Source organism: Bos mutus, chromosome 29, assembly GCF_027580195.1.
Source record: "Bos mutus isolate GX-2022 chromosome 29, NWIPB_WYAK_1.1, whole genome shotgun sequence".
Classification (NCBI taxonomy): domain Eukaryota; kingdom Metazoa; phylum Chordata; class Mammalia; order Artiodactyla; family Bovidae; genus Bos; species Bos mutus.
In genome coordinates this window covers 23,708,926-23,726,941 of record NC_091645.1, presented here as the reverse complement: position 1 = coordinate 23,726,941, position 18,016 = coordinate 23,708,926, and the positions used below count along the sequence as shown (strand labels likewise).

General features: G+C 39.7%; 1 protein-coding gene across 1 annotated transcript in view; it reads left to right on the top strand.

Moving 5' to 3' along the window:
* PRMT3 (protein arginine methyltransferase 3) overlaps positions 1 to 5,669 on the top strand; it is a 122,806-nt gene extending 117,137 nt beyond the window's left edge. The window contains exon 16 of the mRNA XM_005891851.2: positions 3,611 to 5,669. Within this exon, the coding sequence (XP_005891913.2) occupies positions 3,611 to 3,720 (110 nt within the window). The 3' untranslated portion in view covers positions 3,721 to 5,669. The remainder of the gene's footprint in view (positions 1 to 3,610) is intronic.
* Positions 5,670 to 18,016: the final 12,347 nt, after the last annotated feature.

Genomic DNA, 18,016 nt, shown 5'->3' with positions numbered 1-18,016 from the left:
GGACATCCAATAGAATACTAATTAGAGGCAGTCAGAATGAAGATCCTTACTTCAGTCCCAGTCTTAGGAAGAAACCTTTCAGTTCTTCAGTTAATAATGATGTTATCTATAGTTTCTCATTGATTTTCTTTATCAGGTTAAAGAAGTTTCCTTCTATTCCTAGCTTGCTGAAAGTTGTTAGAAATTAACTTTGTCAGAGGCTTAGCAACCCACTCCAGTACTCTTGCCTGGCAAATCCCATGGACAGAAGAGCCTGGTAGGCTGCAGTCCATGGGGTCACTAGGAGTCAGACACGACTGAGCGACTTCACTTTCACTTTTCACTTTCCTGCATTGGAGAAGGAAATGGCAACCCACTCCAGTGTTCTTGCCTGGAGAGTCCCAGGGATGGGGGAGCCTGGTGGGCTACTGTCTTTGGGGTCTCACAGAGTTGGACACGACTGAAGCGACTTAGCAGCAGCAGCAGAGGCTTTTTCTACATTTGTGTGACACAATCATGTTTTTTCTCTTTTGTTCAAAGAATTTTTGAATCTTTGTTCATGAGGGATATATATCTCTGTAGTTTTCTTCAAATAACTTTATCTAATTTTGGTATAAGGGTAATGCTGCCCTTAAAAGATGAACTGAGGAGTATTCCTTCCTCTGTTTTTTATACATTTGTTATTATTTTTCCTTAACCGTTGGATAGAATTACCCCAGTGAAGACATTTGTGTCTGTCTTCTTTTCTAATATAAGCATTTAAAGTTAACGGTTTTTCAGCAGTGTTGTAGTTATAGGCCACCTATTTTTATATGTTGGTTTCATAATCATTCAAATCAAATGTCATCTAACTTTCTTCTCGATTTTTATTTTGATTTATGAAAATTTTTTTTTTTTTACCACATGGCATGTAGTATTTTAGTTCCCTGACTAGGGATTGCACCTGCACCCCATGTAGTAGAAGCACGGAGTCTTACCCACTGGACCACCAGGGAGGTCCCTGATTTATGGACTATTTAGAAATCTGTTGTTTAATTTCTAAATATTTTGGGATTTACTGATTTTTACTTTCATTCTGTTTTGGTCAGAGAACGTAATCTATATGATGTCTGTATGTTGAAATGTATTAAGATCTGTATCTATTAAATAAGTTTTCAAAAGGAAAAAACATCTTTTATTGACCAGATATTTACTATAGTCTAGCACCATTTATTCCTTTGTGTAGATTCAGGTGTCTTTTTGGTGTCATTTTCCGCCTGTCTAAAGAACTTCCTTTAACATTTCTTATAGTGCAGGCCTCCCAGAAAAGAATGCTTTTGTTTCTTTGAAAAAAATAAAAATAAAAACTTGTTCTTAGTTTTCATTTTTTTAAGGATTTTTGCTAGATATCAAATTCTTAATAGGTTTTCTTTCATCACTTCAAAAATATGTCTAGCTGATGAAAATTTTGAGGTTGCTCTTTTTTCTCTTATATGTAATATCTTCATTTTTCCCCTCTGGAAGTTTTAAAGATTATTGTTTTTATCACTGGTTTTCAGGAATTTAATTAAGATATGCCTAAATGTGTTTTTGTTATTGCTGTAACTTTTTTTTTCCTGCTTATAAGCCTCAATTTGCAGCTATTTAAAAATCTAGACATTTTAAATGAATGTCAAACACTAGAAATATTGTTTTGCTGAATGTTTGGATTTTGGTTATTTTCTTTTAAAAGCGTTGAAGTTTGCTTAGGCAGACAGTTAAGTTATTTAAAGATTACCTTGATCTTTACCCAAAAAAATGTTTTAAAGCTTTGTTAAGGAGCACTGGTGTTGACTTTACTCTTAGGGCGGTTTAACACTAAACTGTAACCTGGAGTCTCTAGTGAATCATCCTAAGTGTTCAGCAGTCTTCTATTCTGGCTGCTTGAGTCCTCAGATGATTTATCCCTTTCTTGTTGTTCATTCATTCAGTCATGTCTGACTCTTTGCGACCCCATGAACTGCAGCTCACCATGCTTCCCTGACCTTTGCTATCTCCTGAAGTTTGCTCAAACTCGTATCCATTGAGTCAGTGATGCCATCAAACCATCTCATCCTCTATTGCCCCCTTCTCCTCCTGCCATCAGTCTTTCCCAGCATCAGGGTGTTTTCCAAGGAGTCAGTCCTTTGCGTCAGGTGGCCAAAGTATTGGAGCTTCAGCATCAGTCCTTCCAATCAGTGTTCAGGATTAATTTCCTTTAGGATTGACTGGTTTGTTCTCCTTGCAGTCCAAGGGACTCTCAAGAGTCTTCTCCAGCATCACAATTCAAAAGCATCAATTCTTCAACACTCAGCCTTTATGGTCCAACTCTCACATCCGTACATGACTACTGGAAAAACCATAGCTTTGACCTTAGGGACCTTTATCAGCAAAGTAATATCTCTGCTTTTTGATACGCTGTCTAGGTTTGTTATAGCTTTTCTTTCAAGGAGCAAGCGTTTTTTAATTTCATGGGTGCAGTCACCATCCATAGTGATTGGAATCCAAAAAAATAAAGTCTGACACTGCTTCCATTCTTTCCCCATCTATTTGACATGAAGTGATGGGACCAGATACCATGATCTTCATTTTTTGAATGTTGAGTTTTAAGGCAGCTTTTTCACACTTTTCTTTCACTTTCATCAAGAGGCTCTTTAGTTCCTATTTGCTTTCTGCCATAAGAGTGGTGTCATCTGCATATCTGAGGTTGTTGGTATTTCTCCCGGCAATCTTTGCCAGCTTGTGCTTCATTCAGCCCTGCATTTCACATGATGTACTCTGCAAGTAAGTGAAATAAGTGACAATATGTAGCCTTGACGTACTCCTTTCCCAATTTTGAACCAGTCCATTGTTCCATATCTAACTGTTGCTTCTTGACCTGCATACAGGTTTCTCAGGAGGCAGTTATGGTGGTGTCGTATTCCCATCTCTTTAAGAATTTCCAGATTATGACTGTGGTCCACACAGTCAAAGGCTTTAGTATAGTCAGTGAAGCAGAAGTAGATATTTTTCTGGAATTCTCTTGCTTTTTCTGTGATCCAACGGATGTTGGCAATTGATCTGTTGTGGTTCCTCTGCCTTTTCTAAATCCAGATTGTACATCTAGATAATACTCAGTTCACATACTGTTGAAGCCTAGCTTGAAGGATTTTGAGCACTACCTTGCTAGCATGTGAATTAAGTCTTGTGAAACCTTACCGTTTACTGCCTTCCAGCCATCCCCAGGCCTCTGTGCCAGCATACCCTGTTAGACCTCTTGCATAGTTGTCAGCACCTCTATTTTCTTCGCCCTGAACTGTGAACGCTTTGAGGTCAGGGACCACGTCTCTTTTATAATATGCCCAGGACATACCTCAGGGCCTCATATTGAAGAGTCCAGTAAACAGTCCCCAACCCTGCAGTGACTGCTGTAGTTATGCTTTTTCACAAGCATTTGACACCCATGCTAGCTAAGTTAGATCTGCTTTCTTCAAAAATTAAACATAAAATTGTCCTGAAATTTTTTAAGTTAAAAAAAAAGTGAAACATCTCACAACAAAAAATAAGAAGTATCAATTCTAAGTATACCATGTTGCTTTTCTGCTGCACTGTATTCCTTGAATTCTGAAACCCAATTTTTGCCTTTCTTCTATAGGTGAAGCCTTGAAAGGAAAGATCACAGTGCACAAGAATAAGAAAGATCCACGTTCTCTCATTGTGGCCCTCACATTGAACAATACAACTCAAACTTATGGTCTCCAGTAAAAAGGCTACAAATGCGCCAACTAATCTGCAGCTTTTATGGTCGGGGAGGGGCGGGCAGTAGGGGAGGAAGCTTATGTGAACACATGGATGTTGAATCTTTGAATCTGGTAATTCAGCTACAGAGGGAACTGATCCTCGTGATCCACCTCTGGAATCACATTCTTGAAAGTCTGGTCAGTGAGATTTAACAAAATGTAATCCCTGCATTGAGTTCAGCTGTATTGAAAGTCATTCAAATTGGCCTAAATTTGGAACAGAGGTATAATCTTTTGTTGTTTTTAATAATTTTCTTACTATAAATTTTAAGCACTAGTAATTGTTATTTGGATAATGTTTTATGAAACTAGTAACTGTACACAAGGTATTACACATTTTATTGAAAATTTCCTTTCTAAGAAATAGCCTTAATTGTATCTGCTAGAATATCAGGATATAATGTAGAGCAAGTGTAAGGAACTAAAATGTGGAAAAGAGACCACACAAACTGTATTTGAAATCAGCTTAGTTGATTGTTGTATATAATTCTGTTCTCATTTTTTAGCTTCTTCTCTCTTTGCAAATATTCTTCAGTCATATAGTTTTCTATTACTGCCCAGGACATCTAGTTTCAATACATTTGCCCTAGATTTAAAAAAAATTTTTAAAGATTGGGATAAATATGTATTTATTTACTAATCGTTTTTTTCAAACTAGATTTATGTACAAAGTTAAACATGTAACTGTTAATGTACTTTTATCACTTTATACACTTGTGTAATTTACAATTATTGACCCAGTTTGAAATACAGAAAACATTCAAATAAATGTATACAACAGCCATTAGTATTATAAAGTGGCATTTCCACATACCAAAGCCGTTTACAAAATTAGAAGCATTTACAACAAGTCTTAGCAAAGGAATCGTTTTTAAGAAAATAGGAATTTTAAGGCGAGGTGGATCACATGGTTCATTTCCATTCATCAGCTGGTTCATTTTCACAACAACACACACACAAAGCAGCATAGCATTGTGTTGAGAAGCATGAATTCTGGAGCCAGTTCAAGCCTTGGCTGCAGCTCTTACTTGCTGTGTAATCCTATGTTCCTTAACCTCTCTCTCCCTCCATAAATGTGCCAATTCATGAGCTGATACATTTCAACTACTGAAATGTGTACATTTCAACTGATACATTTCAACAACTTCTATGTGCCTAGTGCATAGAAAACACTTAGTCCGTGCTCAGTGATATCATCATCACCAGTCAAGGACCCCTTCCAAAGACTGTAGTGGCATCTGCATTAGATCAGTTTGAGAATTGTCAACCTTATGAGATACTACTGTAGTGTGTGAGTGAGTGGGAAGATTACAAGAGAATTTAATATTTATTTAGCAAAAAAATGCATCAAAAATAAACTGTCTTTTGGTCTTCAGTAGAAAACTGGAGTTCCAGCAATAGGAAAAATAGCCCCATCAAACGATGGTATTTCAGACCTTAATGTAAGTCTTTCTTCTTCATAAGCATGGTTTCTTTTTTCACTGAGCCAAACTAGTCAGCTTGTTTTCACCATGGTTTGGATTCCGGCCACTACTGGAAATGTGTACTGCTGCTAATACAGCTCAAAATGTTTTAAATTTCTGTCTAGGGTGTTTCATGTAACAATTTGAGTAATGGGATGATGGGTCAAAAGTAAAAAGACTTACCATTAATTTTTAAAAAATTTTTAATAGCATATACTTCCTTTACAATGTTGTGTTAGTTTCTGCTGTACAACAGCGTGAATCGGCTATATGTATATATGTCTGTCTGCTCCCTCCTGCCCCCCATCCCCCTCTGGGTCATCACAGAGCCCCGAGCTGAGCTCCTGGTGCTTACACAGCAGCTTCCCACTAGCTATCTAGTGGTGGTATATATATGTCCGATTTACCATATATGAAGATTTACCATTAAATTTTTAAAGTAACCAAAAAACTTTTTTTGTTTGTTTGTTTTTCTTTCTTAACAAGTATTTTTTACTATTTAAAAAAGTACTTCTCAAAAATGATTTCTCATTAAAAGTCTTGTTTGATTTTCAGGGGATTTTCAGCCAGTGTCTCTTTTGATATTCTCCTCCTGGTAGCCTCCCCAGGCTGGAACATCCTAATTTGTGTACCTAAACATTTTCTGAGATGTGAGAGTCTGAATATTAGCTCTTTGGTTAGAATTTCAGCCATTAAACTGCTATAGAAAATAAGTACTTTGTAGCTCTTTATAGTGATAAATACAGCGTTCTTTCCTGCTGTGGCAGATGGGCACTTAGGGATAGCAGTTTGCTCTGTCCCAAGAATCTTATTCCCATTAAGAAAATACATTTTTCTCCTATTTTTCTTTGTGAAAACTAATGTTATAATGTGTGGGGTTCATCCAAGGTTAATAGTCATCTCTGGTAGAGTGGTATTTTCTAAACAGAGGACTTTGGAAGCAGTGTTCCAAGAAAACAGAACTGCAGGTGTACAGCATTGCATAGACAAGGTGGTCTAGTGAGTAGCCCTGAATGCTAGGAACACACTTCACATTGCATAGACAAGGTGGTCTAGTGAGTAGCCCTGAATGCTAGGAACACACTTCATAGTGAATCAGGGAGCTGTCAGATAACTTTGAAATAATTCCTCTTTGTGGAGGTGAGTAAGTAATACTGTCTAAATATTGAGTTTTTTTCTTTCTTATCACTTAATCTGAATTGTAGTCTGGTTCACCTGTGTCTTTCAGCATTCTACCCCTATCACGTATTAGAATGGAATATTTTATATGTACTGTGTGACCTTATGGATTTGAGATCACTTTATACTCATCTCACTGATCATGCCCATGCTATCAAGTAGAGGAAGTAGGATAACAGTGCTCTAAGAGCATCCAACAGAAAAAATTGAAGCAGGATGAGGCCCTGTTTAGCTTCTGCTGGCCATATATTAAGCTGCTGGACCATAACAAATCTAAACGTTACGGTATTCAGACTTTTTCTGTGTAGTGAAATACCTCAAAATGCATATCTCTTACGCAGTTACTGTCATGGAGTTTCAGCCTATTATGAAAGGTTAGGTAAGTAAGATACAGCGGAAGTCAAGTGTTGTCTACTATTGGATTGGTGAGCTACAGGCCAGAGCCAACTCCACCATGTTGTTCATTTCGGTAAATAAAATTTTACTGAACCTGAGATAGGCAATATTTTAGAAATCATATTTCTTCATATGACTCACTAACAGCCATGGCAGAGAAGATACAATAAGTTATAGCTTATAAGGACTATTTCTTAAAATATGGAGACTTCCATTTATGAAGACTTCAAGCATTGACCAAGATGTACCTAACATTACAGTATTAATGAGACTGATGTCTTAAACTGTAACATTTAATGCTCTGCAACAGGAATCAATAAGTTGAAACTAGCTGATTATCAGCTTCATGTAGAAAGTTTTAAAAAAGAGTAGAGAAATGGACAAATTTTCACAGTTAGAGATGGTTGAACCTTACCCACAAGCTGCAAGCAGAGTCAGCTAATGAATGACTTCTGAGCCTAAAAGAATTCGCATGCAGCTCATTAACCTCTGGGTTTTTAAGAGACTTAGGGCCCCTAACTGTCAACCGTAGGAAAGACAGTTGGGGGAATGGCCTTATATCAGTACTTTTCAACATGCTTGAGGCTCCTCGGTGCCTTCCTTGCTTGGTTTTAGCCTAAAATGTGGCATTGCTTTTGTACTAAGGTACTAGACATCCTGGGAAGGTATGTGAAGTCCCTTGCCAGCTATCAGATAAGGCCAGGTTGCTTTTTTTTTCCCAAGATGTGTTCATTTAGTTATTTTTGGTTGCACTGGGTCTTCGTTGCTGTCCGTGGGCCTCCTGTAGTTTCAGCAGCGAGCCGGGGCTGCTCTTCGTTGTGGAGTGCCGGCTCTCTCGTGGACCGCAGGCTCTAGGTGCGCCGGCTTCAGTACTTGCAGTGTGCATGCTCAGTAGTTGAGGCGCATGGACTTAGTTGCTCCTCCTCATGTGAAATCTTCCTGGGTCAGGGATTGAGCCCACGTCCCTGTGTTGGAAGGTGGATTCTTAATCACTGGGCCACCAGGGAAAACCCAAAACCATGTTGCTTTAAGATCTTGTGTCTGTTTCCTTGCCAAAAAGGTAAACTTCTCCACACAGAATGATGAAATAGGTTAAGATTCATTTACATCTAGAGTATAGTTAAATACATACATAAAGATTGTCTATCACTGAGTTATTTAAAATTAAGGTAATCAACAGTAGTCTAAACCTCATTCTTCCAGCTCAAGTCCTTGTTTCCTATTTTATTAAGAAAATCGAGCCAGTCTGAGGAGAACTTAACAGGTTTCCATACTATACTCCCCAGCCAACCTTGATGCCCATGTACGGGCTTCCCACTGAGTGAACTTTCACCACATCTGGCCAAGCCAGCTCCTCGCCCTGTGCCTCACAGCCCATTCCCTCAGTCACTCAGATACTGCTTCAGCGTGTCTCTGGTGTCACCAGGTTTTCCCTCTGCTGCTCCATGATCAGCATGAAAGTGAAAAGTGTTACTCAGTCTTGTCCAACCTGTTGCAACCCCGTGGATTGTAGCCCACCAGAATCCTCTGTCCATGGGACTTCCCAGGCAAGGATACTGGAGTGGATTGCATTCTCTTCTCCAAGGGGATCTTCCTGACCCAGAGATTAAACCCAGGTCTCCTGCATTGCAGGCAGATTCTTTACTGTCTGAGCCATTGTCCAGATATGATCAGCGTTCAGAAAGGATATTGTTTCTCCTACAGTAAAAAAAAAAATTTCAGCTCCCACTTCTACCTCCCACTGTTGTCACAGTTCTACCTTCCCTTTACATTGAGACTACACAGAAAGTATTTGACAGTGTTCAGTGTTTTCTCTCTTCCCATTATTTAAACAACTATAAAGAGTTGGACCATATAGAAGGCTGAGCACCGAGGAATTGATGCTTTTGAATTGTTGTGCTGGAGAAGACTCTTGAGAGTCTCTTGAACAGCAAGGAGATCAAACCAGTCAATCCTAAAGGAAGTCAAGTCTGAATATTCATCGGAAGGTCTGATGTGGAAGCTTCAATACTTGGGCCACCTGATGGCAAAGAGCCAACTCATTGGAAAAGACCCTGATGCTGGGAACGATTGAGGGCAGGATTAGAAGGGGGCAACAGAGGATGAGATGGTGGAATGGCATCACCGACTCAGTAGACTTGAGTTTGAGCAAACTCCAGTAGATAGTGAAGGACAGGGAAGCCTGGCGTGCTGCAGTTCATGGAAATTTCCTAAGTATCAAAAAGTTATGCTGCCAACACTTCTCCCCCATCCCCTCCCTAGGCAAACACTAATTGATTTCTATCAATATAAATTTGTTTTGCCTGGTTTAGTACTTCATATAAATGGAATCATATAGTATGTACTTTCATTTCCAGCATAGTTTTTTTTGAGATTCATCTATGTTGATGTGTGTGTGTAGTATGTTTTTTTTATTACTGGATATTCCACTTTATAAATGGAATTCTGCTCCTTTGTTTATCCATTCATCTGTTGGTGAACACTTGGATTGTTTCCAGGTTGTAGGTATTGTGAATAAAGCTGCTATGAACATTTGTGTACAACTCTTTGCTTGAGCCCACCCTCACCAGGACTTTTGCCTCCACAACTCCATTGAAACTACTCTTATCAAAGTCACCAGTGAACTGCATGTTGCCAATTCCATCCAGTTAGCTTGTGACCAATTTTCAGCCCTGGTTTTACTTGCCCCACCAGTAGTACTCAATGCTGATGATCACCCTTCTGGAAACATTGGGCTTGGCTTTCCCCACTCCTTCCTTTTTGGCCAGTCTTCAGTTTCCTTTGTTGGCTTTTTCTCACCTTTTCACCTTTTACATGTTGGCACCTTAGTCTTGGGAATGTTTTTCTGTCCATCTTCCCTCCCTTGGTGATTTCATCCAGACTTAAGATTATAAATACCAAGACACTGATGATTCCTAAAACTATCACCATGGCAGTCTGTATCCAACTTCTCACATAACATGTCTATATAGATGCCTCCTGCTGCTGCTGCTGCTAGGTCGCTTCAGTCGTGTCCGACTCTGTGTGACCCCATAGACTGCAGCCCACCAGGCTCCCCCGTCCCTGGGATTCTCCAGGCAAGAACACTGGAGTGGGTTGCCATTTCCTTCTCCGATGCATGAAAGTGAAAGTGAAGTCGCTCAGTCGTGTCTGACTCAGCGATCCCATGGACTACAGCCCACCAGGCTCCTCCGTCCATGGGATTTTCCAGGCAAGAGTACTGGAGTGGGGTGCCATTGCCTTTTCCGAGATGCCTCCTGAGCATCTCCAAAATAACATTCAAAACTAAATTTCTGATCTCCAAACCCTGCTATTTTCCTCCATCTTACTAGGACAGAAAACTGAGAGACATCCTTGACCCGTTTCTTTCCCTCTGCATCCAAGTTAGGCAGCAAGTCTTACATAATCTACCTTCAAAATATGTCCAGAACCAAAACAGACCTCACTACGCCATGCTAGTCCAAGCTGCCATCATGTTTTACCTCCGTCACTGGTTCTCAAACTGTGGTCAGCGGACCCCTCATGACTCCTGAAAACCTCTTAGAGGAAGTCCAGGAAATGAAAACTATTTTTGCAATAGTACTAAGGTATTTGCCTTTTTCACTGTATTCATATTTACACCGATGGTACAAAAGCAATCGTGTAAAATTGCTGGCTCTAGCACAGATCAAGGCACCAAACTATACTAATAGTCATTGTATTCTTCACTGCCACATACTCTATTTAAAATGTCCTTGATTAAAAAAAAAACCATTAAATCTTGACCCTTGAGTACTCATCTTGTTAACATTCTATATGATATACTAATAAAGCACTTTATTGCATATGGCAATAAAAATATCTGTCTCCACAAAAGCATTTGTGTGACACAGTTGCAAGCTGATCTGGCCACTTTTTAATGTAACATTTTTACTTGGAAAGAATATCTATGACAAACATTGTCCTGGAAAGAAAAAAAGTGACATCACTTAAGTGAAGACAACTAATATAATTTGTTTCTAGTTTCCAGTTTTTAAGCTGAAGTTATAATTTTGGAAAGTATGTAAGTGGGAAAAGGAAGGAAAACCTCTTCCTCTACTACTTGATGGAGAAGGAAATGGCAACGCACTCCAGCATTTTTGCCTGGAGAATCCCAGGGATGGGGGATCCTGGTGGGCTGCCGTCTATGGGGTCGCACAGAGTTGGACACAACTGATGCGACTTAGCAGCAGCAGCAGCTACCACTTGAAGTTCTCAACTGAAACCTCTGTAACAAAAGACAGATTAACAAAAGCATATGGACGTATTTAACAGAAGTTTTTATATGACACACAAACCTTCACAAGGAAGTGAATGAAGACCTGAAGAAGAAAAAAACCCAAGTGGTTTTATGTTAGGCTGAATGAGGAGTGGAAAGTCGGGAAGACCTCATAGGACAAAGATGAGCTGAGCTTAGTAGATGGGGACACTTTGCAAGACCTGACCAGGTTCTTACTGGCATCCCAGTGTCTTTGGAGATAAGGACATGCCTTTCCCCTGGGCACTGGGAGCACGACTCTGACGTGAGGGTGTTATGACCTGCTTCAGGGGAAGCCTAGGAAGTCCTTCCTGAAGATGAAAGAAATCACCAGAACAAATCAATGTTTATTCTAATGGCCTCTGTTGGACACTGTGGGTTTCAGGTCACCTGTTTACTGAGAAGCAATGAGTCAAACAGACAAGCAAATAGAAAAAAAAAAAAAAGACTCTTCCCCTCACATGCCATCTCTCAGATTTCTTCAGCTTGAAATACTCACTATGCCAAGATGCCATATTTGGAGGTCACATATGGTGAACCAGTAACAGTGGTGTAATAACTGATTTTGATGCTGTATAATAAAACATCAATCTTGGAAGATCTGCATGATTCGATGAGCTAAAACTATACCCCCCACCAGCACCAAATTGCATAATGTTGACAAATATTCTTTCAAAGGATAAACTGTTGGTCCTGTTTGGCTTTAGTATTGAAGATTATATGAGGCTGTAGGGAAGATCCCCTGGAGGAAGAAGTGACACCCCACTCCAGTATCCTTGCCTGGAGAATCCCATAGACAGAGGAGTCTTGTGGGCTACAGTCCATGGGGTCACAAAGAGTTGGAGACAACTGAGTGTCTAGGCACACAGCACATATTTTCTTCATATAGTTCAACCAAAACAGTGTGTCATAGCAGACCGAATGCAGAAGCCACTATGATAATCCAGCTGTGTGCTATTCCAAACCTGATAATAGAGATTTGTAAACATGTTACATAATACCACTCATCATTAAATACTATTTTGCAAAAGTTATTTTCATTAAAAAATGTTATTCCTGTCAATGTGTGTGTTTGTTATTCAATAGAATTAGTCCAGAAATGTAAGTTCCAGAAGAAAAAGGATTTTTGTGTATTTTATTAACTGCTGTATTGTGCCCTGGCATATAGTAGGAGCTCAATAAGTATCTGTTGAATTTAAAAATGAATGCAGGTAATTACCTTGTGGTCCAGTGGTTAGGACTTGGTACTTTCACTGCTGTGACCTGGGTTCAATCCCTGATTGGAGAACTAAAATCAAGAAACAAAAAAAGGAATGCATCATCTAACGGGCTGATCATCTAGATGAGTGGTTTACTGTAATTAACCAATGATACTATGCCAATTTCTTCTACTTAATTATTTTATTATCTATGAATTTATTTTTGCTTTTCTGAATTAGGAAATCTCTTGCATATCATTTTTACATATTTAAATGTTTATTTTTCTCAACCACTTGGATGTTTTAAAATTTCAGAGCCTGTGACCATCACATGGTTTTGAGCCCACAGAACCCTGGGTTTGCAAATGGTTAAGTCGTTTAATCGACATATACACATTCACATAGTTTGTAATTGATTTGTATGTTGATCCTTTTCAAAAAGTAGATAATTTTGTGTAATTTAGATTTGGCAAAGGCTAACTCTGGTGTTTCAGTGAGTGTGTGGAAACAGCACACAGATGTAGTTTAAACTTCTTTTAAAACATTTAAAAAAATCCAATAAGTCATTTCTAAAACAATACGGTTTTTCTTCATTAGGAATTAATAGCTAAAGAATAAGGACACAATTATGAGTGACTCAAAATCTCTTCAGCACACAGCTACATAAACTAATGACATTAATAATTAGGAACATTTTAGCTAATGAGAAATTTTGAGTTTTATAACAGTGACAGCAAGGAATTTTTTAAGTCAAATTTTTGTCCCCATCTGTACCCTAGAGGATGTTTACCCCTAGAAAGACAGAAGGTCTTGTGTGGTTTAAGCAGGGCCTTTGGAGTGCTTTTTGGAAGCAGACAGCACGTTTTTTCCTCCTCGGGGACTGGAGCTGAGTCTGCGTGAATGTGAATACAGCCCCAGGTCTTTATTTCATTAGCATGTGTGTCTCTCCAAGGAGCCTCCTGCTGGGAACCCTAATAGGATTTCTTCCCCTTACACCTTCATCTGCCCTGGCTTCTCATGCTGTGCTATGATGTTTGGTTTAATGAGTCAACTCCTGTGATCCAGGAAAAAAAAAATAAAAGCCTTTTTCCTTAAATAGATAGCTGAGGAAATTCAAAATTATGTTCTCTGTTTCCTGCCATTATATGTGACCAATATTTGCTGACGGGCCTGAATATGTTGAGCTCGGAAGATCACAGTGGTTACTTAAGTTCAAATCTCAGCCGTGGCTGGGCAGGTTATATCTCGCAAAAGCCCACCTAGCCTTCATAACGTGCAAAGACAAGCCACAAGCTGGGAGCAGAAAGGAGTGTGTGCAGGAAAGCAGAGGAGAAAGCAGGGACACTAAAATTCTGCTGAAGTAACTCAAAACACAATCTAGTGTCAATGGGATAAGCCAAAAAAACTTTATGTGTAAAGGTGTTTGAAGTAATCAATTATGGACATAGGAAGAATATTAGATGCTATGAAGGTTAAAGTCCTCTCCTACTGTAGAGAAAGACAGTAACGGATATTGCCTAAAATGGTTGTGTCAAAAAACAGTTACATTATTTAAGGATTTAAAGATGATAGCAAGAAAATTTTAAAGCCAATTGTTAAACTAGTTAAAATAGGTCGGTTCTGGGAAGGAGGGGTGGAGTTGAAGCGGAATGGGAAAATGGAGTCTTCTTACAATGATCTCTTATAGTTTTCTATTTTGTAACCAATGTGTATGGTCATATAGATATATCTTCTATGTAATAAAACATTTAAAATTGAGCCAAAACTAGTGACCCCTCTGAAAATGAGGCTGGGATGGGCTGGAGAGGCAGGATGATTTCTGGGATGTCTGGGTCAGGGGTCTGGTTCAGTGCATCAGCTTTGGTTGGCTTTTGGCCTTGTTCAGGAGCTTCCCTGATGGCTCAGTTGGTAAAGAATCCACCTGTGATGTAGGGGACCCTGGTTCGATCCCTGGGTTGGGAAGATCTCCTGGAGAAGGGAAAGGCAACCCATTCAGTATTCTTGGGCTTCCCTGGTGACTCAGCTGGTAAAAATCCACCTGCAATCTGGGAGACCTGGGTTTGATCCCCGGGTTGGAAAGATCCCCTGGAGAAGGGAAAGGCTACCCACTCCAGTATTCTGGCCTGGAGAATTCCATGGACTGTGTAGTCCACGGGGTCGCAGAGTCGGACACAACTGAGCAACTTGCACTTTCCGGTGTGAGTGATGCATGGGGAATTAGAGCTGCCTGTACTTAAATGCCTGGAAAATGCCATGGACAGAGGAGCCTGGTGGGCTGCAGTCCATGGGATCACTAAGAGTCGGACACTACTGAGCGCCTTCACTTTCACTTTTACTTTCATGCATTGGAGAAGGAAATGGCAACCCACTCCAGTATTCTTGCCTGGAGAATCCCAGGGGTGGGGGAGCCTGGTGGGCTGCCGTCTATGGGGTCGCACTGAGTCGGACACAACTGAAGCGACTTGGCAGCAGCAGCAGCAGCAGTAGTACTTAAATCCTGGTGTCTCAGCCTTGCTGTTGAGATTTGTTTGCAAGACAAGTTAAAAAGCTCCTGATAGTAAAAAAAAAAAAAAAAAAAACATTATTAAATACAATTTCAAAACTGTGTATTTGCACATCCTTTAGATGGCATAGAGAAATGGTCCTGGCCTAGTTTGGTTACTACAGAGAATAATAGACACAAAGTAGCTGTGAGGAGCAGGGGGACTCTGTCTCTGCCTCAGCTCTGTTGTTATTTAGTTGCCAAGTCATGTCCAATTCTTTGAGACCCCATAGACTGCAGCATGCCAGACCTCCCTGTCCCTCGACATCTCTTAAAGTTTGCCCAAGTTCATGTCCATTGAATTGGTGATGCCATCCAATCATCTCATCCTCTGTCGCCCTTTTCTCCTTCTGCCTTCAATCTTTCCCAGTATCAGGGTCTTTTCCAATGAGTTGGCTCTTTGCATCAGGTGGCCAAAGTATTGGAGCTTCAGCATCAGTCCTTCCAATGAGTATTCAGGGTTGATTTCTTTTAGGATGGACTGGTTTGACCTCCTTGCTGTCAGTGGGACTCTCAAGAGTCTTCTCCAACACCACAATTTGAAACCATCAATTCTTTGGCACTCAACCTTCTTTATGGTCCAACTCTCACATCTGTACATGACTACTGAAAAAACCATAACTTTGACTATATGGATCTTTGTTGGCTAAGTGATGTCCGCTTTTTAATATACTGTCTAGATTTATTATAGCCTTCTTTTGAAGAGTCAATCATTTTCTGGCTGCAGCCACCATCTGCAGTGATTTTAGAGCCCAAGAAGAGGAAATCTGTCACTGCTTCCACCTTTTCCTCTTCAATTTGCCATGAAGTGATGGGACTGGATACCATGATCTTAGTTTTTTAATACTGAATTTTAAGCCAGCTTTTTCACTCTCCTCTTTCACGCTCATCAAGAGGGTCTTTAGTTCCTCTTTGCTTTCTGCCATTTGAGTGGTATTATCTGCATACCTGAGGTTGTTGATATTTCTCTCAGCAATCTTGATTCCAGCTTTTCACTCATCCAGCCTGACATTTTGCATGATGTGCTCTGCATGTAAGTTAAATAAACAGGGTGACAATATATAGAATTATATACTCCTTTCTCAATATTGAACCAGTCAGTTGTTCCATATGAGGTTCTAACTATTGCTTCTTGACTTCCCTGGTGGCTCAGATGGTAAAGCATCTGCCTACAATGCAGAGGACCTGGGTTCAATCCCTGGGTCGGGAAGATCTTCTGGAGAAGGAAATGGCAACCCATTCCAGTTTCTTGCCTGGAGAATCCCATGGACAGAGAAGCCTGGTAGGCTACAGTCCGTGGGGTCGCAAAGAGTCGGACATGACTGAGCGACTTCACTTTCAATTGCTTCTTGACCCACATATAGGTTTCTCAGGAGACAGGTAAGATGGTCTGATATTCCTGTCTCTTTAAGAATTTTCCACAATTTGTTATGGTCCACACAGTCAAAGGCTTTAGCATAGTCAATGAAACCGAAGTAGACATTTTTCTGGAATTCTCTTGCTTTTTAGTGATGCTCTTCCATGGCGTGATGCTCTTCCATGGCTTACTTCAAGCTATTAGCATGACATCACTGCACTTGGAGGTGGGAAGAGATGCCCAAGAGATCACAGATATTTCTATCCTGTAGATATGACAACATAAATAGACATATAGACAGAAATAACCATAAGAGCACAGATTAAGGTATAATAAAATAATTAGGAAGTGGTAAATTTTGAGTGTCCATTACCTGTGTTATATAATCTAATTGTAAAAAGTAAAGTGAAAGTCGCTCAGTTGTGTCCAGCTCTTTGTAACCCCATGGACTATACAGTCCATGGAATTCTCTAGGCTAGAATACTGGAGTGTTTAGCTTTTCCCTTCTCCAGGGCATTTTCCCAATGCAGGGATTGAACCCAGGTCTCCTGCATTGCAGGCAGATTTTTTACTAGCTGAGCCACAAAGGAAGCCCTTTATCCATTTTAATTTTTAATAATGATTGAGTTTAACAACTGGCTTTCACAGTTTCTGAAAATTTAACAGTTGGCTCTCATGAGCTGATGCCAACCAGCTCCAGTGGCCTCATGCATCTGACCCCAAAACCCTCTATCCTAGTGTTTAATACCATGTGGTCTATGGAATATGAGTTCTTGAGAATCTCCTGAAACAAGATTTTAAAGGATCAAATGTGTTAGGGAAATGCTGCAAGGTTAATTTGCTTCTTTAAAATCTACCACTGAGTCCTAAGAAGTGCCAAGGAAAAGAGGCCTGATAACCTCAACCCAAAGATTCCTTTCTGTTCCTTAGAACTCCCTTGGAGACAGGCTTTGCATTTGGGCAAAATCTAGCAGGTTGATTAAAGCATAGACTCTGGAGCCAACCAGACAACTTGAGTTTGAATCTTGGCTCCACCATTTACGAGTTGTGGGTCTTTGGGCAAATAAAACCTTCTTGTCTCGGTTCCTCAGCCATAAAATAGGTATAATAATTATAAGCATATCTCAGATATGCTGCAGGTATTGTTCCACACCACTGCAATAAAAGCATGTTGCATGAATATTTTGGTTTCCCAGGGCATAAAAGTTATGTTTATGCCGTAATGTAGTCTATTAAGAGTGCAATAGTATAATGTCTAAAAAAATGTGTATGTTTTAAAAATACTTTATTGCTAAAAAAGCTATCATCTGAGGCTTCAGCAAGTTGAAGGAGTAATGTCAAAGATCTCTGATAACAGGCCACTATAACAAATAGAATAATAATGAAGTTTGAAATATTGTGAGAATTATCCAAAACATGACACAGACATGAAGGGAGCAAATGCTGTTGGAAAAATGGCACCCATTGATTTACTCAGCACAGGGCTGCCTCAAACCTTCAGTTTGAAAAAAAAAATGCACTATATGCAAAGCACAATAAAGTGAAGTAAAATAAAATGAGGTCTGCAACCAAAAGACATAGACCGGCTGAGCAGATGAAAACATGTGCTTGTAAGCAATTCTACTTACCACATCACTCTACTTGACCACTCCCCCCCACAAATTATATGTAATTTATATTGTTAGGTTAATCATGTTCCCATTATGGCTTGCAATTGTAATTATCTTTTTTTTTTCTGGCTATTGACTATATGAAAACTGATAGTGATAGTAATAATAGTAAATAGTAAAGTCATGTATGGATGCGAGAGTTGGACTGTGAAGAAAGCTGAGTGCCGAAGAATTAATGC